General features: G+C 32.9%; 1 protein-coding gene across 3 annotated transcripts in view; it reads right to left on the reverse strand.

Annotated features, from left to right (window-relative positions):
- Positions 1-18361, reverse strand: part of LOC113555024 — a 55218-nt gene extending 36857 nt beyond the window's left edge. For 2 of the 3 annotated variants that reach the window (XM_026959303.1, XM_026959301.1), the window contains exons 1-4: positions 18014-18361; positions 3883-4057; positions 3001-3167; positions 379-1352 (exon numbers count right to left, since the gene is read on the reverse strand). In XM_026959303.1, coding sequence (XP_026815104.1) covers positions 379-1352; positions 3001-3167; positions 3883-4044 — 1303 coding nt within the window. In that variant the 5' untranslated portion in view covers positions 4045-4057; positions 18014-18361. Of the gene's footprint in view, positions 1-378; positions 1353-3000; positions 3168-3882; positions 4058-18013 lie in introns of those variants that run through there. The other variant, XM_026959302.1, reaches the window with a different exon arrangement.
- Between the last annotated feature and the right edge of the window lie 9294 nt (positions 18362-27655).

Raw genomic sequence — 27655 nt, forward strand, 5'->3', positions numbered from 1 at the left:
TCAATAATATATAGTGGTTATAATAATGATGGAAAAATGTATGATAAACTTCATTTAAATAAACTTTTATAAATTTTTTGTGACATGCTACCACAGTTTACATTATTATAATATTATTGAATAACACCCCGAAACTAAATCTAATTTGCTACTAGAAACCACCCTCAGAGTTCAACATCGAAGCATTATTTCCACTATAAAAAGTGTTTTATCAAACCAAAAAATAAAAAAACGCGATTCGTTGTAAAATCAATGCATATATTGCTGCGCTTTAAGTCTAAAATTCCATTGTACAAGTCAATAATTAATTTTACTCGCCTCGAGCAAATAGCTTGCTCGGGTGAATCGACTTAAACACAGTGTAAGTCAATAACGTACCTTTGTCGGCGGTGGCGGAAGATGGCTTTTTCAGTGACTTCCGGTTCCGCTTTTTGGCCGACGAGTCGGACGGCGGCGGAGAAACGAACGACAGACACCTGCGGGACTTGAGCGTGAACGTTTCGTCCAGTACGGCCGGGCTGCGCGGGTCGCTGCAGCAGATGATCTCGTCGTCGACGGTCGTGGACGACGTGGTGGACAGCAGTCGGTCGGCGCGGACACCGGTGGCCAGTGACGGGCCGACGGGCGTCTTCCAATAGTCGTCGGAATCGTCGGCGGCCGGCTGCCGACGGAGTGGTGTTATAGGGCTGGGCGTGCCGGTCCGCCTCGGGTGAAGTGGGCCGCGGTTACGATCGAGTGTCGAGTGGAACGGACTGGGGAGGCCATCGGGGAGGGTGAGACCGCCGCCGCCCGAGCACTGCCACCACCACGCGGCAGTGGGCCGTTTGTTGCCGGCGATCGGCGTACGCGTCGGCGGCCAATCGTCTTCGCAATCGGACAACGATCGTTTCCGTTTGCAGGCCTCCGTCGTCGTCGTCGTCGTCGTCTTACCGGGAGATCGTCGCAATCGGATATCGGCCAGTCGCTTAGCCAACGGCGACACGATGCTGAGCCGATCGACGTTGCCGCGGCCGAACGTCACGTCGTCCATGCGGATCTGATCCACATACCGATCGATCAGCCTGGACGCGCGCAGGTCGGTCGGACTGCGATGCCGAACCGTCGGCAGCGCGGGCAAACGTTTGTGCGACAGCTGAACCGGTTCCTCCGCGGGGGACATGGACACGCACAGCTGCTCGTCGGCCGCGGAGGTGACGGCGGCGGCAGAGGTGACTTCCGCCGATGCCGCCGCTGTCGTTGCGGAGGCAAACGTCGCGACAGCCGCGTACGCCGTTGAGATCAAGTGGTCAGCCGTACACGGCTTTTTCCGTTTCACTTTGTCGTCCGTCCAACAGATATCGTCACCGGAACGCCTGCGGCCAAAAATAATATTGGGTTCAAAACAACGATTTAATTTTGGAAACAGAGCCTCGTTATCAACGACACGTGTAATTGGACGAGCGACACTGTATTCGGGTTAATTGAAAGTTTGCATAGGTCTATGTGGCGGGTGCGAACAAGCTGGATTTATGTATTTATAGTTTTATACGGCACTATCTCCGTGGGAAAGGTGACGTGTCTCGAATTGTTCCAGCGCAACTGGCGAAAACCACCACCTTGATCGGGAGGAGCCTGAAGAGCTTAAATCATCAATGAAAACGGTGTAAATGGATGTAAACATGGCCAGTTAAGATGTGAGAATGAACGAAACCTCACTTTATACACACAAAAGGTGCATTATACATTGATGTTTTTTTTTTTTTAAGAACGGCTTTCCCAAGATTTTAAATGTATATTATATAAAAATACATATTTGTTTTAAATGTTAAATATAGTTAATCACACAACAATGGTCTTAGAACAGCTTAATAATACAGTAAAAACTATGGTGATAAAATTAAATAAAATGTTTTTATTTGCAAGCAAAGAACCGCTCTGTTGTTATTTTTACAATGATTGCGTTATTTGCCATGGAATTGTATGATATTTATGTGTATTAAAAAGATTATCCATAGACCTCGTCATGTATTAAGTTTCTTCCGTGTATACACGAGATGTAGGTCATGTCTGCATAATTTGGACTTTGGGCAAGACAATTTAGCGGTTTTAGTTTTTAAAAGTCATTAGGTTATATAAATTATGCTGTCGACATTATCAAAAAAAGCAAATAAGAACGTGTTAATCGCGTAAAACGCCGTAAACAATATCATTACACTGGTAAATCTACCATGTCGCGTTTGATGTAATTGCGTGCGGTCATATATTATTAATAAAGTTATTACGCGTTTGACGAAATAATATCGCGTGTTTCCGGTACCACGAGTAGATAATCGTGCGGTTTATTCGTGCTAAACTATTTGCGATATTTACTCTGTCATGTCGTCTTAACATGACTATTGTTATTGTTATATTATTATATCACTGTACAGTTAATGAAATAATGTTATACCAACTAACAATGTCAGTTTTATACTTTAAGGGGCCCAGGAAAGAAAGATTTTGAAGCTAAAAATACTAAACTAATTCTGTCAGACGATTAAAATGAAATAATGTGAATGTTCGAAATCTGTAATAATTTAGATTTACATTGTATACATTTGAAACTGTTAAATGTTTAGTCTAAAATATTAATATAAGTCATAAATTATTTAACGTTAGTGTCTCATGAAACTTTAAATTATTATGACAGTTAATTAAAGACACTCGTATACAATTTTTTGTTTTTTTAAAATTAATAGTTTTATTTTAGAACGCCAATATTTTTTTTTTATATCGACTGAGGATTCACATTTTAAAACTTAAACATTTCGCAATTTAAGCCTAAGGGGGCTAAAAAAGTTTGGGGGCATAGGTTAAGTATTAGTATTAATTACTTCTATCAAATCTAGCCCTGCGGTTATGTGACAGTTTAATTTTCACGACAGTGAATGACCGTTCGCAAAAGCCACAAAATGATAATTATAAGGATTTATGGCACTCGTGTTATCACGCAATGCGGTAACTTGTTATGTAGTATCTCACCTCTTTTGCACAGGCATCCAATGGACTTCCGTGCAGGGACTTTTTGTTCGTCTGCTGCCCGGCGACATCTGCAACGCTGCCGCCGCCGGGCTGTTGTGGTTGCTCACGTCTCTTAAGCTCTCTCGACGACGTCGGCGACACGTCTTCGCTGTCGGTGTCAACACGTCCTAAGATTTGCAAAAATATAACGGTTTTAATATCAGAAAAGTTGACACGTAAAATAAAATACACAAAGTTTTAGTAGCAAAAATTATCAGTTTAATTGTTAAAAGTAATTGTTTAACGAAGAAGTATATTAGAATATTCTTAAAGGACAAATAAATTGTGTAATACTATATAAACCTATACCAGCTATACCTATATTAGATATAAATAACACACATTTTAATAAACGAACTTAGCTTCATCCCATCTATTTATTATGTGTTAAATATTATGTATGTGTGTTAAATATTTAGTGAATGAATGTTAATGCTTAAAATATTTTATGAAATTCCTAAGGGATTTAAAAATGATGAACTGAATGGACATTGACTTCCGAGTAAATAGGAATGCCTCTTATAATATATTTATGTAGATATAATAGGTACATGTGACTTTTTTGATCTTCGGACGATTATGTCTTACATATAATAACTTTTTTGATATCATCTATCATCTTCTCACTGTGTGTATGGAAATATCACTTATCAAAAACAAAATCAATCGCTTCGGGTTGTATTATATTAAATTATATACTTATTCAATCTCATCAATTCCACAACCTTTAACTGTCATCACATAAACATATTATATTATCCTTTATATGTATATAATGTTGATTTCGCACTACTCGACTGGTAAATAAAATGTTAATTTTCTTTATGATAAATTGTAACTTACCACGCACTCGGCGTTTTCCTTGTCGTGTTTACCAGACATCCTGGACGGTCGTCTTCGCCGCGGCTTTTCTGAAAAACACTGCGGTGACTTGTCTACCACCGTCGTCTGTCTCCACGTCGCCGTTCCCCCGCCCCTCTGTCCGGCCACGGTCCACTTTAACATTGCCGACGGTTATCTGTAAGTGCGAGAAACAAAAAATGTGCATTAATAAATACACTGCTGAAAGCAGTTTATTTTTTATATATAATCGAGTATTCGAATCACACGTTGTTGAGGTGTAAATTATTTCGTTTTTCTTGGTTGTCAATCACTTTTGTATACGCACCAGTCAATTAGGCAAACTCTCGGTTATACAATTAACCATAATAGTAGCAGAAGTATAATTAACAGAAAAAAAAAAACACGGTGAGATAATAACAAACGTCAGTTAGGTACTGCACCAGGTTTCCGGTTAGTGTCATTATTTATTTATTTATTTATTACAGGCGGTTCCGGAAAATGAATTGCATTGTTTATCACCTACTTAGCATATATGCGCACGTAAGCGACGTATCGGCCCATAACCGATTTAGTCGTTTGGAAACAAGAAATGATCTATACCGCAGTCCGTCGCCGTGACAACCGTGCGGTAAATACACGTGAGTGACTTATTAGCATATTATCTGCCACTGAACGATAGCGGCAGCAGAGCGGTGGAATAAAAACCGCTCTATTTCGAGGGTAGGTATATATAAAATACATTTATATATATGTGAAAAAAATGCGTACTCTTTCGTCCATTTTTTTCCACCCTAGAACAATAGATGCGGTGCCGTACATACCACGCTATTTCTTTGTCACCGTTTTCATCGTATCTCCGCGGCGCGGAACATCACATATACACGTACCCGGTAACAAGTCGGTGTTTTTTCGATTCTCCCTTTCAAAGTCGCCAACCCCTTTGCGCCGAGCTCATAAATTTCCAGGTATATACGAACATCCTCGACGCGAAATAATACCGATACATATTCTCCCATGGATTCCTAACCGGGCCACTTAGACAATTCTTTTGTGAAACGTTCTTCGTGTCTTTTGTGAGCGATCAACCGTCGTAAATCAGCAATCAGTTCGTGCGGAAATAAAAACTGATACAAAAAATAATAATAATAATAGTAGAGCGTAAAAAGATACCCTTTGAATAATTTTTCACGGCCCGGTAAGGCCAGACACATCTAATTACAATACAATCTGTAGAACAATATCGTTATGCTATACGTGACAAACTGCAGACATTATTATCACGCAGACGATATCATAGAATAGATCTATTTATATTTTATTGTTGGTTTTTTTTTTTTTATAACATTGATATTAAAGACTCGTAAATTCGTAAATGATAGTTAACCTAACACCAGCAACTCGATAATATTCTTAAGGTTCTCATATCTATCGTTTTTCCACATTCGTCTGATCGAGTTTAAGCAGGAGTTTTATTTTCTAAAAAAAAAATCTTGAATCTGTATAGACCTAATGACTAATAATATATGCTAACGAATTTGCAAAGTATTATGTACAAAAACAATCGTTTTAATAAAATCCATTTAACAGTACGATTTACTGTTCTGTTTATACACATTTTCAATTACTTTGACAGTGATCCAAACATGATTTCAGTGGCTAGAATAACGACGAGACCACGTGAATATTTAAAAAAATACGTTAAGATATAAATTATATTATTATAAACAAACATGATTGCGTATGCATATCATTAGTTTCTGTGTCATTTGTACCTACAAAGTATACATTTCTGATTAACATAATGTGTGCGTGTATATCGTTATTTTTACGTTGCTAATTATTATGGTCATAGGACAATATGATATGTATAATAGTTGGATCAATAACATGTAGTTATTACATTCAAATTTTCATATGGCTGTATATTTATTTATAAACCTTGTTAACGTATAAAATACATGTAAATAATAATGGTAATAAAAAAATTAAAAAACAAATTAGTACCGATTGATATTACCATAATTATATTTTCTAATCCATGTGGTTTTTTATATGAGATAATACATAAAAAAGATGACGAGTTTCAATTTTTTCATATAATCCTAATAACTGTAATAAAAATTGATTACACTCGGATATAGGACATAATATTATTATTATTGCTATAATATATAAATAACATAATATTAAACTGCGTTGTATATGAGTCAGTAAACATATTTTTGATCGTAATCGTGGAAAAATGTTCCTATAAAACATCAGTTGAATAATAATAAAAAAAAAAAATTAACTTTACTTAGGTATTTCTATATTATTTGATAATTAGAACATTAAACGTAAACAATAATGATTAATCGATTGGTATGAAAAACGGTTTCGACGGTAATTTCGTTCATGAAATCCGTTTTTCTAGGGGGACCGGTTGATGCGCGTAAATTAGTATATAACCGTCGTCGGAAGTTATTACGACCAATATAAGAATTATAGCGACAAGGCAGGTAGGTGTGCGTATATATATATATTATACAATCATAATAATAATAATAATTGTTCAATGAACTCATATAGCGTCTTACATTATAAAGACCGGATAAATTGCTTTCGACACACATTTACCATACACAGGTAGGTGTGTTATTTATCGTAAAGGCTTTGGCTTTTTATGTGTATGGCTATTTGCCGTATGTCCCATCAGCCAAGGCCCCCCCGCCGGCCGTGGACGGATATAGCGTTGTTGGTTAACAGCAGAACGGTCGACGACAGCGGCGGCAATGGTGAAAACCGATATAACAATAGCGCTGGAAATCATCGTGTTAAATTGAGTCTCGGACGTCCGAAACAGGTGTGCGATCGCGGGCGCAGGTGGTTTACGGCATGTTTTTTCAGTTTTATTTATTTTATATTTTTTTTTTTACGTCAGATCCGTCACTGTAAATTTGAATGCCACCGCCAGTAAAGGTATAGGTAGTACACTGCAGATCCAAGCCGTTATCGCGGACGCGTTTATAATATAATAATATATTAATGTTGTATATATCCATCATGCACACACCGTTATATGGACCGGAAACTATGTTGTCCGATCGTACATTTTTGTGCGTGTGTGCGGACTAAGGGACATTAAAGCTCACCGACACGTATTTAAGCCAAATTAGACTTGCAACGGACGGTAGACACCCTCATGCTAATTTTACCGTTTTACACCCCCTACCCTGATATACCCCGCATGATGGCATCGTTGTACCCCCGTATTATGGTTATATATTTCTGAATATCGAATAACGTAGTATTATTATTATGTATGGCACCGCGCAGTACTTATAATACGTTGTAATATTGTTTCGAGAGGGATGGGTGCATCTGCAGAGATCGGCGTCACAATCGATCGGATTTATTCGAAAAATTACTAGTCATGCACTATGAATGTGTAGCGAGAGAAAGAGTGATGGTATAGAGGTAAATAATAGTAATGATCATAATCATAATAGTATAAACACACGCCACCCGGACGCATGTTTGCGTACTTGTTTTGCGGATTCGTTTTTGTTTGTCGTTGTCTGTATAGGTAGACGCTCGTCGGGGAGTCCATACATGATGCACATAATAATATATATATATGCTGTCGATATGATTAATTGATCAAACGGGGTAATACACGCGTGCGGTGGATGTTGGATTTAGTATATATATATTTTTTTCCACTTCAGAGTTTTTTAAATATAATGACTGTGAGAAAACTCAATTAAAACAACAACGACACCTTACGAAGAGTATTTTTGAGATGTTATCCGTCGCAGTAGATAACGTCGAGCGGTGTCTTACGTCCGGGTAACGACGGTTTTAGGTCACTTGTCACACGATATATTATTAATTGATATAGTGTAGAGCGGCAACGGAGGAAACATCCAGGAAGTACCACCACGCCACCGGAGGTAGGTCGTATATTCGTGCAGTAATACGCGTCTGCCGACAAATTTAAAAGCGTTTTTTCATTCTTTTTATTTCTCGTCCGCCAAGAAAATTATAGTAATTATGTGTCATTATAATATTACGTATGTACGTACGTATCGTGCGAAAAAAAAATATAGATACTAAAACAATGTACGGTACAGGGTCAAATTTTCATTGTAAGACCAATTTTTGAGTGTAACCATTTTTTTTTTTTTTTAAACCGATTATCAAACTTATTCGAAATTGAATATACGTCATATTATTATTACGTATTATGAAAGAACGTAAAACATATTAATATATTAAATGTAGGTATTAATAATTTTGTATTCAAATATTGTAACGATCGTTGTACCTCTACCGACATGAATAGCTTTGAATTTATAAATCATAAATAGGGGGCCCGCATATTTTTGTACATGGTTTCATTATTATTATTATTATTATATATAATAACCAACGTTTGTGGTTGAATAAATTTATATATCCGTTTTTGAAAACGCAAAAAGTGCAAAAATTAAGCTGCATATTGTAGTATGTGCTCATAAATGGATATAATATTTTTTTTAAATTATATTCCTAAGTATGAATGATAATAATAATAATAATAATAATAATAATAATATACTGGTTTTTAATTTTTCAAAAAAAAATAATTCGAAATGTATTATATTGTTAAAGTTGCAACGCTATATATACCTATATAGCGTTAAAACTTTAACAATATACTATATATAAGTAGAAAAAGTTATACTAAATTAACTATGAATAATTGTTGTAGTTATGTTATTTATTATAGATAATAATATTACTTATTTTACTAATTTATTATTATATTTATATATACTTTATCCTAAGAGTACCATTCTCAAATAAGATTTTCGGCCTTTCGTGTGTAATGACGACTAACGTTTGTATACGTCTTGATCATTTGTATGACCGCTTGTATATAACAGTCGTTTAAACGTATTGTATATATTATTATAGTGTAAGAGCCGTAAACCATTATTTTTCTAAATACCGTCCTAATCATTGTCAATATAGTCGAAATGTTGTTGGGACGTCTTCGCACAACGTCTACATTATACAGGCAGATATCCTGCAATACGAAGAAACGTCTTTATTTAATGTCGTAGGATTTATTTTCAAATGTTTACACTTTATTGGTCTTTTATTAAATCACTATACCGTATTTGTATAAGTGCAAAAGTAAAATTCTTGTTCTTCTATTATTTATTGTAAACGGTTTTTGCCCACTGGTCGACGACAATGCCGATCAAAACAATTTCTAAAGGACGCAGCCCATATACAGATGATCACTACACATCACATGCGCTTGTGTATAAAAACATTTGTATTATTAGGTATATCGTATGTATAGATATATAACAACATACCGTTATGGTCCGTAGATCCCTTGTGTCATGTATGTATCAGAAATAGAAATGTATTTCTAATAACGTATTTGAACGGTTGTCAATATGTCAAATGCCATTATTTCCACCAATTTTTGATTTTCGATACGCAGTTTACGGGAATATGTATACATTTTGATATTTGTGCACGTAGAAAATGTTTTTCGTCATTTTTGTTCGATTCGAATACGAATGGTATGAGTGTAAAGTATATAGGGTCAGTTTTTTTTTATGTAGTTATTATTTTTCGAAGTGCATGTAAAAAGGTATTTATTCATACATACTCGCCTGTTCATCTTTAAAATAAATTCATCCATAACAGTCTTTTTTATTCATTTTAAAACATATAGGTTAGGTAGCTTATGTAACTTGGTAAATGAACACTTTGTGGGTATTAGTAATAACAACTTTAAGAATATATTTCTATAAGTAAATTGTATAAATATTGTCACTTTCTAACAGATATATAACTATTTAATATAATTTTATGTATGTTTACTGTGATGGTTTGACTATACATATTTTCAGAAAAAATTGCTCTATTCCAGAATAATGTATTGTTGAAAAAAACTTTTTGATATTTTCGTTGGTACGACTGCATCGTACTTATATTAGATTTTAAATAATTATAAATAAAATGTCTCGTATAAAACTGCAAACAAAGAAACGTGTATTTTTTATTTTTTGAACGACACAAGATATCGTTTACTAAGCATACCTATTATTTATAAAACAAACAATTCGTATAAGAAACAAGTTTTTTCAGGTATTTTTTTTTTTAATAACACAAGATACACACCCTGTATAATATTCGCGTATACCTTCTTTCTTATAAAAAAAAATAGTCCATCATATAAGTGCTTATAGAAATACAATATGTAAACAGTGTTATACTGATCAAATTTTGAATAAAACGTATATATGTAACATTATTATTGTGTCGAATGCATTAAATATACCTCCTTCAAGTTATTAAATGATTGTACTTCCTTTTGGCATGCGTTTATTATAATATCGTTTTATGATTTTTTTTTCTGTTCTGAAGTATCGATTACGAGTAACATGTTTTTCATTTCCTCAGCTCGGAAACAACGAATGAATTGTTTTTAATATACATAGGTATATATTACAGTAGTAGTATAAACGGCGTTTGAGCGCATTGTTCGTCGCGTATTTCAACTTCGCCACCTCCCTCTCAGAAAATATACGCGGTTTCGGTTACGGGGCAATTGAATATATAATATATACGCACATGTTTAAATAATAATAAATAAAAAAACATTAAGACCATATACACGCGTGACATGGGTAAGAACGTCTAAGGTCAAAACATATCCGTTCGTAATCATTGTTGTACAATAAATTGTACATAATACATAAATACCGAATCCGCGGTCTCCGCTTGTTTAATATAATAATTACGTATCCGTTACGTCAAGGGAGTGCGCGTTTATACCGCTGCGGCCGAAGGTGTCCGAATTAGCCCATAGAAACGTCAATAACCGTTTTTTATTTCTCATGTACCGTGTACGAAAATCCCATGTTTATTTCCGGTCCACGTGCCCATATAGGTAAAATAATATTATACGAATGCAATGCAACTATATAATATTATATATATATATATTATAAGTACTCGCTGGCAATGTAATTTGTACGTTTCCGTTTCGGATCGCATTACTGCGCGTAATATGTCTATAGATATAGGTAAGGTAGGTTAGGTACCCATATCGTATATGCTGCCGGAACGGTTTTTGGCGGAATGCCGATGGCTAAATCGCGAGGAACGGGGTTAAAGGACAAATCTGAGGATAGCGAAACATACCACCTGGCACATGCATCCAAGTATAGACCATCTGCTGCGCGGTGCGGTAACAATATATATATATAAATCTGAACGAAGAAGCGTGCCCGTCCGTTGCGCGACATTATATTCTAAAAATCTTATGAATTGTGAACGTTATTATATACGTATAATATATATATGAGCGTATTTTTAAGGAAAAAACACCCCATGTATATTATTATACCTGGTATATGCATATACAGCAGCTGAAATGTCATTCGAAGAGTCTAACCGAATTTTAAAGAAACTTGAATTACTTTTTTTTTATCTCAGGAATTTTATTGCTAACAACATAACTTCAATTCTACGAAATCGCATGCCAAGAAAAAAAAATTATTAACTACCAACCCATAAAATATAACATATATAGCTATATTAACTACTCCGATATATAGCGTAACTTCTGTTTTTTAATATTTGTTTTTTGTTGTAAAAAAAAAGTAATTTATTTGCTCAACAGAATATAATGGTAAAAATATATAACGTATATAAGTACATACGTTATAGCAGAAAATTAAAAAATATAATTAACTAAGTAACTATGTATTTTATTTTTCTAACCGGTGTTTGAAAATTGTTAATTATTAATGAATAATGATCATAATATTATCATATCATTTAATATCTATTTACCTAAACGTGTGAGTATAGTTTATTAATATTATAGTTTGTAGTTATTAAGCCAACAAAAAAAGTTACATTTATTTAAATGATCAATAATTCAGAAATATTCGGTCATTGATCTGAATATCAGAAGATTTTAAACAAAATTGTTCAAATAGTGAAACCTCGAGTGAAACCATTAAATTATTATAAAATATAATAATAACATAAGCAACTTTATTTTATTCAAATAATTTTCTTAAAACTTTTGATATTGATTACGTGGAAATTATTTATTCTTTAAGGTTTAGATAAGTTATTGATAAATGTGTTAAAATTAAAAGCTAAGCGTCACAACAATTCATTTTCAAATCTCGTTGTCACGTTACCTCTAAGCCGTGACGTAGTGCCCCGAGACAAGAGCGTCCAACCGAATAGTAACGTTTGGTATAGTATTATATTATGTAAAGCATCTTTGCGGCTGAAGGTACATAGGTACATAATTTATTATATTAGTTATTCGGTTTTTGATAACGACTTCGTGGACTGTGGTGTGCGGTATAGACGTTGCATGTGAGAAAAAAACAACAGCGATTTGGGAGGGCTAAATCTAAATAACATTATATTGCAAACACAATGATCGTACTAATTTGCCGCCGCCACATATAGGTACCTTTACCTATACATAATATACGCAACAACAATATGTATACTGTAGGTAGGTACCCTATCCACATATTATTATTATGTAAAAACGTAATCGGAATGAATATATTATTATAATTTAGAGGCAGAGGAGCCATAGTATATCGCCGAACCTATATATTATATGCGCGCATGGTCGGCCCGGGACTAGTTTCCCAAAGGGTGTACGCCCCAAGACGCCAGTGCGCCCTATCCTTCCCCGCCATATGAGCGCGTACACACATACACACATTTACATTATGTTATAGGTACGCACCGCGAAGTGTTTTAATCCGCAATAACAGTCTGGATTTTACGACTGTTGGTCACCACCCCGATGCGCAGTGACACTGCACACACATAATATGCCTGTATATAATATCTTTGTAAGCGCCTATTATTCTCAGTGTCACCTGACTCGCTGTCGTCGTCGTCGGACTTTCGAAATTTACTGCCCGATCGAATGCGCATTTATAGTATTATATATAGGTATACGCTTCCGATAATATTATATATTATAATAATAATAGGTACGTACATAGCGTGCGTATAGAATAATACATCGAAAGTGGTCGCGGTGGTATAGAACGAAATACATAAATTTAAGTCGACGGCAACGACGAGTGCAGTTTTGGCGAGCGGAGGGGTAGGGGTGGTTGATGGGAAAAATTTCGGAAATCCCGGACAAAAGAGACGAAAAAACCAGACGTCTGATCTTTTGTGGATTGCCCCTCTGTCTGGCCGAAAGGCGCTTCACTTGACCTTTTTTTTTGCGCCTCGCTCACTCCGACTAACGTTCGGGGGGTCGCATCCCCTTGCAGTCGATGTCGATGTCGACGTCGGCGGCGGCGGCGGCGGCAGGTTAACATTATTATACAATATACACTATATATTTATATGTATATGTATATGTATATGTGTACATAGGTCTTATACGTGTATATATATGTTGTGTACAGAGGGTCGAAGAAAAGACAAAAAAAGACGGCGTGTTTAATGCGCAACCGTGATGGGGTGCCCCCGGGGGGAGAGAGATCCAGTTTTCGCCACACCACCACTGTTGTTTGGCCCCGATTGGCCCGGGGATTTTCTTATTCCCATAAAACGTTATTTATAACGTTTTAAAAATCGTAACGGACCGGTTCTCCTTGTTTCTCGCTTCTTCTCACTCTCTCTTTTTTTCGTCTCTGTCTGAATCATCGGCACTCGTTGTTTATTTTTTTTTTTTTTACGTCTGGGTCTTTTGCTTGTTTCATGATCGAGATGCATCGAGATACGAATCTGTTTTAAATAATAATAATAATAACAATATTGATACGTCGCGGTAATTGGTCGGTATCTAGAGGGGTCGTCGAGATGAATTTTATATTTTCAGTTCACGTCTGCGAAACACGTAATCGGTAATCGGCTTAACTCTTTTCTTTATCGATCGATGAAATCGATGTCAACGATCGTTTTTTCGATTGACAACCATATAGGCATTTAATATGGCCGACCACGTGGTCTCGCACCGTAACAATATTATCGAGCATTTTATGATGGGGTTGTAATAAAATAACCATAAAACAGTATGAAATGAACTATTTGAAAATTTCGTATCGAATATAGATACTCGCCATATACTCATATTGTAGTTGCCGTTATTTAAGATGGTTTCGTAGTAGATATAAGTTTACTACGTTGTCTACGTTTCATCCGAATCGTGGTTGCAGTTCGTCATTTGTTGGTTTTATCGCTCGTCACAAATTGTTAACCACGCATTATTAATTTGGACAATCGGCTGCGACGAATACGCGTATGAAATATTTTGTTCCAATCAATAGTCATGTTAATTATCGCGATTCGTGCAGAATACAAAATAACAATAATTACAGTAAACATAACAAAATGTTTTCGAATATAAATATAATAGAGGTAGCAGCGACCGTTTGGCGGGATTCACCTTCCATTTCTGTATTTCGATTTGCAGTTCCACCTCTTTGTCATTACATTATATTAGTGGTCTAACCCGATTTGTTGTTTTTGATTTAATTTGTTTTTTGTACCATCCCAAACCGACCGGTCTTGAAGAACCATCGAGTCGGTACCGCGCCGACAAAGTGCAAACCGGTTGTCCGCGACTGGGCGACCGCCGCGCATCTTCTGCAGTCCCGAGTCGCGCAACAATGTATGCATTGTACGTACTCGCACACCGGTCACGCAAAACCAAATTTCTCATGGGCTGGTCCGCGTGAATAATGATAATAATAATAATAATAATCGCAAAATGTCCAGCTGTGCGGTGCGACACATCGTATTATTATATAATAATATCGTGCACATTGTATTCCGTACATTATAATACAGCTAACTGTTGCCCAGGTCGGCGACGATTGTGTCGGGTCGCGCGCGCGAGAGAATCTTCCTTACGCAAACACGCACACCACGCGACCTTAAAAAAATAATAATTCATATAAACGTTATCAAAAGACGCACGTGTGCAGTATAATGCAGTCGTGTTGTTGTGACGACGACGCCCATTTATACGTTACAATACGGTATGTCGTAAATCTCACATTTAAATGCGAATCTTGAGCAAAAATCGTCACGAAAAAAATATATATACACAAAACCAACGATATGGGTATAGCATATTTCTTATTAAATATATTCCATATCTGATGTCTAAGAAAAATTATCGAAAATATAGTGAATAAATATATAGATACTTTATATAAAAATAAACATTATAATATACTATAGTGGCTATAATGATTTTCAACGATCACTGAAAGTAGAAATTAATTTTAAAACAATAATGTCCTATACAGTTGATACATACCTAAGAATAATTATTAAAAATTTTTATAGAAATGTACATAAATTTAAAATAGCTTATTTTATACATGTCACGGGGAAAAAGTATTCTATAAAATGGTACTAGACTGAGAAGAATATGGATATTATTAAGAAATAAATAGAACTTTTTCCGTTCAATATACTTTTTAAAAAAATGGAGTGTATATATTTATTAACGTCCCTTGCCCGAGAACAGTTTTTTCTTTTTTAGAACTACCAAACAACGACGACGGCCTATTGACTTATATTATATTAAGGTGTGTAAAAACTTATTTATATATATATATATAAGTATATACTATACACCAGCGAGAGACCCGTAAGCGCGTTTGGGGGAGAGAACGACGCGTATTTTTCACCCGACAGTGCCCCACCGCGCTCATTGTGGGTCCACGGAGAGACGTGATTGACAAGTACATTTGCATTATACACCGGGCGCGGCAGTTCCGGAGCCGTCGTCACCACCGCCGCCACTTCCACGCCACCAATGCCTCCGGTGTCACCAGATCCGTGTGCAATAATATACGCGTCACGAGACGTGAAGTCTAGACGCGACGCTGTCGAGTGGTGGAGAGGAAACCAGTCCGGTGTGTGGCATTGTTGTATGGGATTTTCGGAGCCCAGACGACGGGGTCTTGCCGTGGTCCAGCTTTCGGAGCACAATAGAGCCACGGCGCTGTGCGTAATTATTATTATTGCAGCCGAAAATCAGCGGTGGTTGACCGAGTGGTTAAGACCATAAACCGGAACGCAGTTTGAATTTCCGTAGGCGTATGCATACGAATATACGATTCATTTTGACCGCGGTCCGTGTCATTAAATCGGTTTCCGATATCATGATATACCTAATAATTATTATTTACCAACTCCGCGGGTATGTTATTAATAACAATAATAATAATAATAATAATAGAATAGGTATTGATAACGATAATATGCATGATATTATGATATAACGGGTAAATTATAATAAACAGGTCACCAATATTATCAGACATTTTATACCTACATAAATACTAAGTATAGGTACATAATTTTGCATATAACTACAGAACGATCGGCCGAGTTCATAGGACTTCTTCGATGTCAGTGATGCTCATCTTATCATTATTGTTATCTTCGAGAATGGCGATTCTACACGGTTTTACGAAAACCACGTGATAGTCAGTTATTTGGACGAATGATATAGTTTGATAAATAATAAGTATATACCTACCGCTATAAACGCACTATAATATTATATCATTATGATTAATTTGTAATACATGTAGACGTTGATTAAAGAATTTTAAAAAGCTTATAAAAAATATTTTTAAAAATGTCGTTTTAAAAATATTGGTATAAAAAACAGTTTAAATATTAATGCCTGTGGATACATAACAAGAATTTTTAACAATAATCATTATCAAATAATGTTTTTCTTTCTAATGTAAACAACAAACAGTATTATGAATTTTTATGTCTAGTATTTAAGTTACCTAATCTAAACCATTCTTACTTTTACGGTAACGTTTTACGTTATCGATTCAAAGTACCTTAGGGGGTACCAAAAATTGGCGTAGACATCTCTATAATTTAAGCATTATATTATCATAAAAATATCAATTTGATAAGATAACGTGCGTTGACAAATTATGTTTTTGTATAGGTAGGTGATATAACTACGTCGTAATGAAAAGCCTATAATGATTTTTACTGCACTATACACTTGCGCCACTAATGCTACCACAGTCATTTGGCTGTGTGTTTTTCAACGTGTGCTAATTTATTCCGCCCTTCGTCAGCCGGGACGAACAATACAATAGATTAAACGTGCGGGAACACACAAATACATCCTTATCTGATGATCGTACTTATTTCAAATTCAATGTGTACATGGCATTCTTCGACTGAGCACGCGCCAAGAAACCGTCTTATTAGTTACAATAATAATACAAATATAAATAAAAAAATAGTTACCCTGCAGTTCATAAATATTATCACCACGGCGCACTGCGCCATGCTCTCCCGACCATATGGTAAAATGTCATTTATAAAATGGTTATAATTTGAAGTAGTCTCCACCGTTATAGTTGACAGACGTGTGTAATTATATAATTGTTTATTAACTTAGAGCATTTATCTTTGGTGCCTAAAACGCACGGGTGTTCAACTAAACGAAAACAAGTCAATACATTGCAGTTTCACTGTATAACTCGGAGCATTTCCCTTCTTAAGCCTTCACCACCAATATCTCTCACTGCAATTAAATACTCACTCGTTACTTAAAAGTGATACTTTACCAACACCTGATCTGGACAGCACATGGAAATTTTAAATTCTCAATAATAGAAACAGCTTGTAGAGTACTACTATATCTTTTAACGTCCAACACGCTAACTTGAATACCTAATAATCTACTTGTGTACCAGAGTTCCTCCCAAAGCGTTTATTGATTTACACTATGTTGCTATAATACAAGTTTTAAACTAGGAGAAGTCATAGGTATGTTTAACTATTTCAATTTAAAACTTTCGGGAAAATCATAAAATGTTCCTTTGTTTTTATTTATTGTGATGAATTACAGATTGTAAAAACTGCAAACAAAGAATCAATGTTTTTTTGAAGATCACTAACCGTAAATTGAAATAAATAATTAGACGACTGATAACATAAAATACTAAAATACGTTATATTGATCTGATTTTTCGATTGTATGCATAATGGCGTGTATAACCGAGATGCTTATGTCTTAGTGGATTCTTAAGTGAAGTTAAATACATAAGTGAATAGGCGTATAATATTTTATACTCACGTTTGATATTCTCGTACATTTGTCAGATCCACCGATGATTGATGGTATCGTATCCAAAAATTCGGTGTCATCACATCCAAAAATAATATAGGTGTACAAGTGTGAATGTGAAAAAATGATAAAAAAAAAAAAATATTAAAATATTAAAACTATAAACGTGAAACGTGTAAGAATATCGAGTGTACGGGTATTGTAAATCAAGACGTGATAAAAAAAAAAATGTAATTTTTATAAGTATAACCGGCGTGTACGTCACTATTAAATATTAAACAAAAATATTATTGTAATCATATACTATTACTACGTTAAGTTACGTGCACGCGCGCGCGTAGGTATGACGTGCAGCGCCAAGAGTCAAACGAGAACTGAACGTTGCCGGTAGTCGAACGGCGACGACTGGTTCGAGCGCGCGTTTCGTATGTACATAGCTGCTGGTAGAGCGAGGTACATCTATATACATATATGTATATGCGTGATACATATATACGTACGACGACGACGACGTGTTATTTCCATTGCCATTTCGACGATTTACAGCTGCTTGCCCTGCCCCATTATACACACGTTATATATATTATTATGTATAAAATATATATATATATATAATGTCGCGCCACCTTTTGTGTACTATTTCGTTCCTTTTTTTTCTTCTTTTCTTTTCTTTCCTTTTTTTTTTTTATAGCATTGTAATACCTGTGCCTTTTCGGTGTTACCTGCGAGCTCGCGCGCGCGCCAGCGCACATAAGAAATCACCCCGCACAGCATTTTATAGCACATAGCACCGTTTGCGGGGATTTAATACCTACTTTTCGCGTACAACACGCATTTATATACATAATAATAATATATGTATGTATAACGCACCCGATCGTTTTCTCGAGGTACATTCGTCGCATAATAATAATATATAGTAATGCGTTGTATTATGCACATAATATTATGTATATCATGAATTATGATACTCGTGTAGGCCAGTTCGGTTGGGTTAACTTAGTATTGTATTGCGTTTAATTAAAAACGTTTTGTCTAAAAGAATTATTTTACACCATGACAACGACTCCAATATAGGTATATAGATACATATATATATATATATATATAAATATATTACATTAGTACGACTTAAATTCATAACGTCATAATCATATATGTATTGTATAGTACCTACCGATGGCGGCGACGGACAATTATAAGGGATGAACGATGGTCTTATGAACCAACGCATTCTCCGCTCTTACCATGACGGAGCCATACAGAGTCGTGTGAATCGATCGACCCTTATAATAATATATATCTATGAGTTTTTTTTCGGGTTAAAGTTTCAGATAAAACGTATATATAGCTTTAAAGCTTGACATTTAAAGTCTATTGCAACTCAGTGCCATCAATTTCCATAGTTCCGTACAGCTGTTGTTGTGTGAGTTTATTACTGAGAATAATATATATATATATATGTTAAGACGCATCATGGGTATCATCACGTTGGACGTAGTTCTCGAAAACCTGTTATGAAAAAATGTACTAAATACTTTACCTAAACCGAAAACACGTGGATATCGTTAACATAATATATTATGAGTATATTATACAGACAGATTCATTTACGACACTTCATATTATATAACTACAGTTATTATATGTAAATTAGGTCTACGAAACTGAAAAAACGTAAATATAATAACTTTATGTCAAACTAATTCTGTCTTATGATCTATTAAAATACACAATTTAACCTATATAAAATCACAAGCGAAATAAACCCATAATATAATAAGTTAATTTGAATTTTTTATATAAAAACAATGAAACAGCAATTTAATATCTTCGCGTTAAAAGACTAATATAATTATATTTTAATTAAATAATATAACCTTTTTTTTTAATTGGTTATTCTTCTCAGCACCCTACAGAGACAATTTCAATAATTTCCTGTTCTTTGTTTGTTATATGTATTTAATTAAAATAATACTTATTTATGATTTACTATCTTGACTGATGAAGAAGAACAGATGATATGTAATATTATATAAAATAAAACTATATAATTTAAAAAGAAAGAAATATTATTCTTGTAATTTGATTCTTTTAACAGAAGTCCAAGTTTTCAAACAATAGAAATAAATAAATGTATTTTAATTTTAACATTTAGAATTTCGGTTAAAAATATATTGTGACAATAATTATGTATTCGTTTTATTATACAATATAGCTATACAATATAGGTATATTATAGCATGTGTCAGTCATGAACATATTGATTAATGTTTTGAATCAGCCATCCGGTATTTTATTTAATAAAGGTGATCAAATATCAAAATCATAAGTTAGCTTGCGATGTTTCATCATGCAGAAAGTATATTATAATAAAACCCTTTTAATACCCTACTGGGTGTATACTACCTATCTATAACCACTGGCCCGTTAACTTTTTGACCATACTGTCCTCGTTGTATATACTCGTAATAATAATTAATAATTATATACACAATGCATTTACAACAGACATTTGTATACAACACGCGTATATACTTTATAGGTATCTAATATATATATAATATACATATTATTAGCATTAACGAACCTATCAATTTAATAGACAATATATTATAACGATATAAACAAAACAAAAATGGTGAAACATAGGTAGATATACCTACAGAATGCTAAAACGATTAGTTTTTACCGGTTTTATATTTGCGTGTAATCTGTATACATGCACCTACGTTCGTTTTACTATTGTTTTAAAACAACAGCATATTTTTTGTATAATTCCCATTTGCCCATACTCGAGCATTAGACGTAAAACTCGGAAGTATCTATTAACGTGATTTATATACGACACTATATTATACATATTACTCGGGACGCGGTCAATTATAATGCACTCGAAACAGAGACTAATGTACCCGCGATCTAGACAATAGATAATTCGTTTTACGAATTAATTATAAAAACATTGTATGCACGCGTAAAAATTTAGCGTGAATGAAACGGTGATTCTTATACCGGACAGGGGGGGACACAAAAGTGGCCAAGTGATGGGCGTTTAACGGCCCATGAATCGCAGTCCGGTGTCATTTACAGTGACTTTAATGCTCGTCAACCCCGCCGCCACTGGTAGGTTGCCCATTTGCGATACCGAGGGTGCGGTTGTATGGCCCCGATTACAGTGCATATATAATAATGATAATGATAATAATAATAATAATAATAGGTAATATATACTTTAAATGTCATTATTACTATTACCGGTGCAATTGTTGCAGTGAACGTGAAAAGTAATGGTTTTATGCATAAAATATTATTATGTTTCCATAGTGAGCAAATTGTCATAACATTATATTAAGTGTATTTTTATATTGTAATAATAAAAAGAATAAATAAAATAAATGGTGATCATTTCGAATTTGTATGTTCGTTTTTAAAAGACAGTGAGCTATTTGTACAGGTCGCTTACATTGCTAACGAATGGTAAGAAACAAAAACTGCTTGTTGATTATTTGTATTTCAGATTAGTGTTTTATATTCGTATAAAATTATCTACCCGTGGGCTATATCATAAAATGATTTCATTATAATACAATTTTATTTTATTATGTACGCACAATTGGAATCGAAAGCAGTGACATCAATAGCCATCATACGTTATGTTTTACAACCTTGCAATATGTATATATATATATAATTTGCATATCAGCCATTTAAACATCTATTTGTATTTGTCATGAATAAAATAGCATTAAAATATGCAGTGAATATAGATCAACTATTAAAATATTGTTGACCAATAATATAATAATACGTATTATAATATGTATATATATAAATATAATGTTATAGATAAATGCACCTATACGTATATGATATCAATCATTCCGTTTATCACAATAATAATAAAATGTAGTCTAGATTATTTTTGATGGCTCAATTACGAATCCCGCATTATATTATAATGGAATACAATGACAAAACATCTGACAAATTGACCTACGTTAAATTGCACAAAAGAAAATAATAACAATAGTGGGATTATTGTTATTTTTATATTGCACTTCATTTAGTATTTAGACAATGATTTTCATACTAGACATCAAGCCAGTTTCATTTATTGTATTATATTACGATGCATAATAAGCAATAATATATATATGACATTATTATCGTATGCAATATGCATTTATCGTGATCATGATCCGGGGTGTATGTATGACTACCGCATACGGTAGGGACGGAAAGGATCTTTAATCCTTTTCGTTTTTTCTATAATAATATTTTATATGATATATAAAAAAAGTAGTCCCGGCGACTGATTCGTACAGTTAACATTCGGACAAAATTATTGCAGTTAGAGCCTTTTGTCGTATACGCCGGTGAATTCAGACGTATACAAAATTAACAAACAAATATTAATAATGATCGTATCATACGATCATCACTTCTGCTTCTCTTTTTGTTTTTACATATCCCCTTTATAATCAGATTTTAATCTAGTCATTGTTATTTGTTAAATCTTACTTATTGACTATTATGCATAAAATTATACTAATTGTTATTGTATTGCGAACATTTTATCTTAACCTAGTTTGGATGAACGTAAAATTTTCATGTTGCTACTTAACTTAGTTAAACAATCGTATACTTATATTTTAATTATTACATAATTTTTTTCTTGATATAGTTTTTAAATAATACTATTTCGAATTGCTAGTTAATTTGATTTATACGCAATTTAAAGTTTAACACAACAGCTCTCAGTTTAACCAAAAATATGACTTCACATTTAGACTATTTAATGGTATTATTTGAGATCGTTTCTATTTTATGTTCAATGTTAAGGAACAGAAACTAAAATGTACGTTGTAAGATGTGAATGTGTTGGCGTTGTTTCTGTGTTTGCAGTTTTGTGATTCTTTTTTTTGTTTTTGCTGATGCTTTATTTTACACCGTGCAATATTACGTATATTGTATTGCAATATTATATTTCATTCTGTAATGATACTCACAATACACCACCAAACTCTATATTTCATATCATCAATAACAATATTAAAATTATATTAAAAATGTAATAATATAACTGTACCCAGTACCATGAACTATAATAATAAAAAATAAAATTTACTTAATGTACAATAATAATAATTTATAATATTGTACACATGATAATATACAACTACAATGTCATAAGTCTGTCAACGCGGTACCAAAGATCCATACTATAAGTAGAACTCCCTTTTGATACCACGGGTAGTCTTCTCACATCATCCAATCTGTCTTACTACAGTGTCTATTCCAACATAACGAACAAGTAATTATTTCCACTCGGGCCTTTACTACTTTTTCTTACATTTTTATAAAATTTAATTTTACTGTATTCAAAAAGTACTTACAAATAATATAAATCATTTTATACCTTTAAGATGTGTTTCTCCTTATTAAATTCTTTATTAAAAATAATCCTAGACATATCAATAATCAAATGAAGCGTTAAGGTAAGAAGTTATTCTAATATCCAACAACATAGTAAATCGTATTGTTATAAGTATCCATAGTTAAAATTACATAATTAAAGGTATGTAGACCCAAGCAATTTAATAAATTAAAACTGGCCTAATCAAGTAGTTATCCAGGACAATTTGTTTGTTTCCCGTTTGCGTAATTATGGATCCTTCAAAGAGTACAACGATACACATTCTGTGGAGGTATGATATATATATATAGTGTATATGGAATTGTCTCTTTATATTTTTTTTTTATTTTTCTTTGTTAGCAAATGATCAGCTAATTACCATTGATATCGAATGGCTGTTGGAAGGTGTCTCTACCTTTTTCCACTATGGTCCGCGTATTTGACGAATAATATATTATCTAAATTACACGTGTTTTTTTTATTATTAATATAAGGTATAATATAGCAATCAAAGAGCGAAATCAGTATACATGTAAGCGCTAAACATAAGTGAGTGAAAGACAATTTATTAATAAAATTAAATTATGAAAAATAGATTTAGTTGATACATGCATATTGCGTATATATTTCTGTTACGATTACAACTTTATTTATTACAATTTTTTTTCTTGTAATTATTATCAGTTCACATAGCTTTACATTGCTCATGCAGTTTTATTATGAATGAATTTTAACAATGTTAACAAAAACAGGTATGATAAAAATATTTAACTTTATTTAAAAAAAGATATTATTTTAAATAAGAATTTTACACCACCGTGTTGGAATGCATTAAAAAAGGATTTTCCGTAATTCTCATTTTAAAAACGTCGTGTTTACAAAATAATTTTTGGCTCAGGAAAAACGAATTTAATTTTGTTTATAAGGGGTTACCATTAATTGCAGAAAATAAAATAGCTATTACGATATAATTTAATTTTAGCCTTGTATTTTTTTTGATTAAAACCATCCAAATAATTGTATTAAAAATCGATACATAGTTTACGTTTAAATGTTTAATGGAGTTTAAAACAAAGTAAATTTATGTACATTAAATGTATCACCGTCAACACCGTATCAGGATCAGTTTGTATTGTATTGTCTACAGTTAGAATGTATAGTTTCTATTATAACAAATGCAAAGTTAACATAAACCGTTTATTTATTTTGTCTTATACACCTAAACTATAGTAAAAATCTATTAGCATATTTTACTCGTTGTAATTGATTATTTCTGAAATAAGGTATCATTAAAATATTACCTTTTATAACAATTTAAATCATAATAATATACGCGTGTAAGAAATAATACAAAATATACTAGTGTAAAATATGTTTAGTTACTTAACAATTCACATCTATGAAAACTTTATGAATGGATAATCACTTAGATTACTTTTTATACTATCTTATACTAAAAACAGTATACCTAGACTTTCTAGAAACACTATAATTTGACGGTTTGTAATGAACCGAAAATATTGTTAATTTTAAAAATGTATGATTGTATTTAAACAATTTACTGGTTTTGTTATTGATTTTTTATTTAACGCGGATACAATGAATCAGTATAAAAAACGCGATGTATTATATTATTCTGCTTTGTAAACATAGTATATATTATAAAACATTTATATTCAATTTTCACATAATAATTTGTCTATAATGGAATATATTCATTATTTGATTTCTTTGGTACTATCTTAATATATAACCAACAATATATTGAACAATAAACAATAATACTTTTTGCTTTTGTAGTTACACTAATGGTTGATACGTTTCAATTGTACTTTGTTCAGAAAAAAACAGGATGATACGCCAATGTTCGAACTTATAGTTTTGTCGTTGTGTGTACATTATATTTGAGTGGGATATTTCAATATTTGTGTGCATTAATATTTTAATTACTCCTGCTCTGTACAAAATATTTATTATTACACCTTATCACCATAGAATAAAAGTGAGTAATAGATAACATTTGTATGTACGTTTTTACGGTTACCATTTAATTATTATACCAATACGGGAATAGCCAAATTGGTTCCCAGTAGAAATTGGGTATCTTAAAAGGTAAGTTCAATTAATGAGATCTTTAAATTAAAGAAAAATCGCACTACCTACTAAATAGTTGGTTGTCTGATATCCAAATTTTTACCTTTGAATTACACAAAGAGACAAATCTGTTTGATTTTTTCTCAATATGACTAACATCAATGAAATCTGCAAACTTCAAACTCAAATCTATATTACCACTGTGATGGTATTATTAAAGCATTACAAGTATTATGCATGAATGTTTCAAAATGAAATAACACGGTGTTAACCGTTACATATTTAGCCACCATATTACTAATTATAAAAATTAATATAACTATTAATTTTTCATAAAGTAGGCTTAAGATGATAGGAGCATACAATAAGCCTATTTTGATAAAAATGCAAAATTATTAGTAGAATTTTTTCGGAAAACTTTTGATTGAATGTAAAAAAAAGTATTGAGTATTAATATATCTAACTTTAAGTTTTTATACCCCAATTTAAAAGATGATAATAATCACTACAATAACTATATGGATTCATATTTTAATATTTTATATTGTGAATAATTATACTTAATATCAAACGACACTAACACGGCTTATGAGTGAATGAAAGAAGTTGATTAATGGGTACCAATTCAATATCAGCCCCCAATATATCGCTGTATTGAACTGTATTCAATGTATGGACTAGATCGTCAACCTAATCAGACGCTAGGCACATTAAGACATGATATATATCGATACCTTGAAAGTTATGAATTTTGGAGTAGTACTCTAGGAGTGATATTACCATAGTATTATAGTGTAGGTAACGGTTTTGACAGATTAATTATTATTGTCAATACCAACTATTTTATTTTAAATTGCAGCTGTACTTGTAGCCACTCGCTATTATGTTGTTATTTTTTTTGTACATTTATTTCCAATCCAATGATTTATTTGAAATATGAAAAATATATTATATTTATACCCACATTAAACACATCATATATGAAATAATCGTATTGAAAACTCAACAAATGTGTATGTATACACTGAGCACGCTGCTACAGTAATCCTCTGATATTTAAACCCACACAAATTCATTTTTCTCATCCCATTGAACAAATATTTGCTCTCGATGTGTCAAAATTCCATGGTTTTTTTTTTAGCATTCAATTTCATTGTCACCCCTTGGGTGCTCTAATTTTTTTTCTCACACGTACGGTTATCCAAATGTCATCGTTTCTCATGGTCTCGTTTGTGATCCGCGGTGAAAAACATATACCCCTAGGGTCAGGCCGTGGTTTAACTCTTTCACAAAAAATAATAATATTATATTATATTGTGTGTATAGCGTATGGTTTTATGGTTTACGAATATATATATATATATACACACACACACACACACACACACACATACATAATATATATAATAACGCAGAGTGAATTTGTCAACCAAAGGGTGACCTTTATGAAATTGATACTTTTTTCCATTCGTATAAATCATACAGTTGTTACGGTTTTTATTCTATAACTGTTGCGTGCATTTTCAATTAAACCATATATTATTATACAACGAAGGGTTCTTGAATCTTAAACTCAGAATCGTATTGTAATGCTCTTGCTCCATGTCGATCGTAAAAGAAATAAAAAAATATATCAACCATTAAAAATGATAAACAAAAATAAGAATGCCCTTTTTAAAAATTCACCTACCCTTTATGTGTACGATGACAGACCACAGATAGTAAAAAAAAATAATTTATAAATCATAACACGCGTGAACGAAATGGTGTAAAGCCGATTTCGACGACAACATTCGCATTAGATATTATTGTTATTTATTATTATGTTTCATACAGACTCATCCTGAGTCATTGCAATATTTTCAATTTGTATTATGATTTAATTTCTTAACTGTAATACCAATTTCGATCGTTGATTTAGAGAATACAGAAATACATTTTTACTGTATTCATATTAAAATTTGAATATTTATTCAACTTGGCACATAAAATTATTAATTATGTATTCATATAAAATACGCATATTATAGGTGTTTAGATTACATATTTCACTTAATTATTAATTTAGATAATACATTTGGAGTTTTGCTCAATTAATTTTATTCACTCGTGCAGATGTTTTAAATTTATTTCAAAAT

This window comes from Rhopalosiphum maidis, chromosome 2, assembly GCF_003676215.2.
Source record: "Rhopalosiphum maidis isolate BTI-1 chromosome 2, ASM367621v3, whole genome shotgun sequence".
NCBI classification, from domain to species: domain Eukaryota; kingdom Metazoa; phylum Arthropoda; class Insecta; order Hemiptera; family Aphididae; genus Rhopalosiphum; species Rhopalosiphum maidis.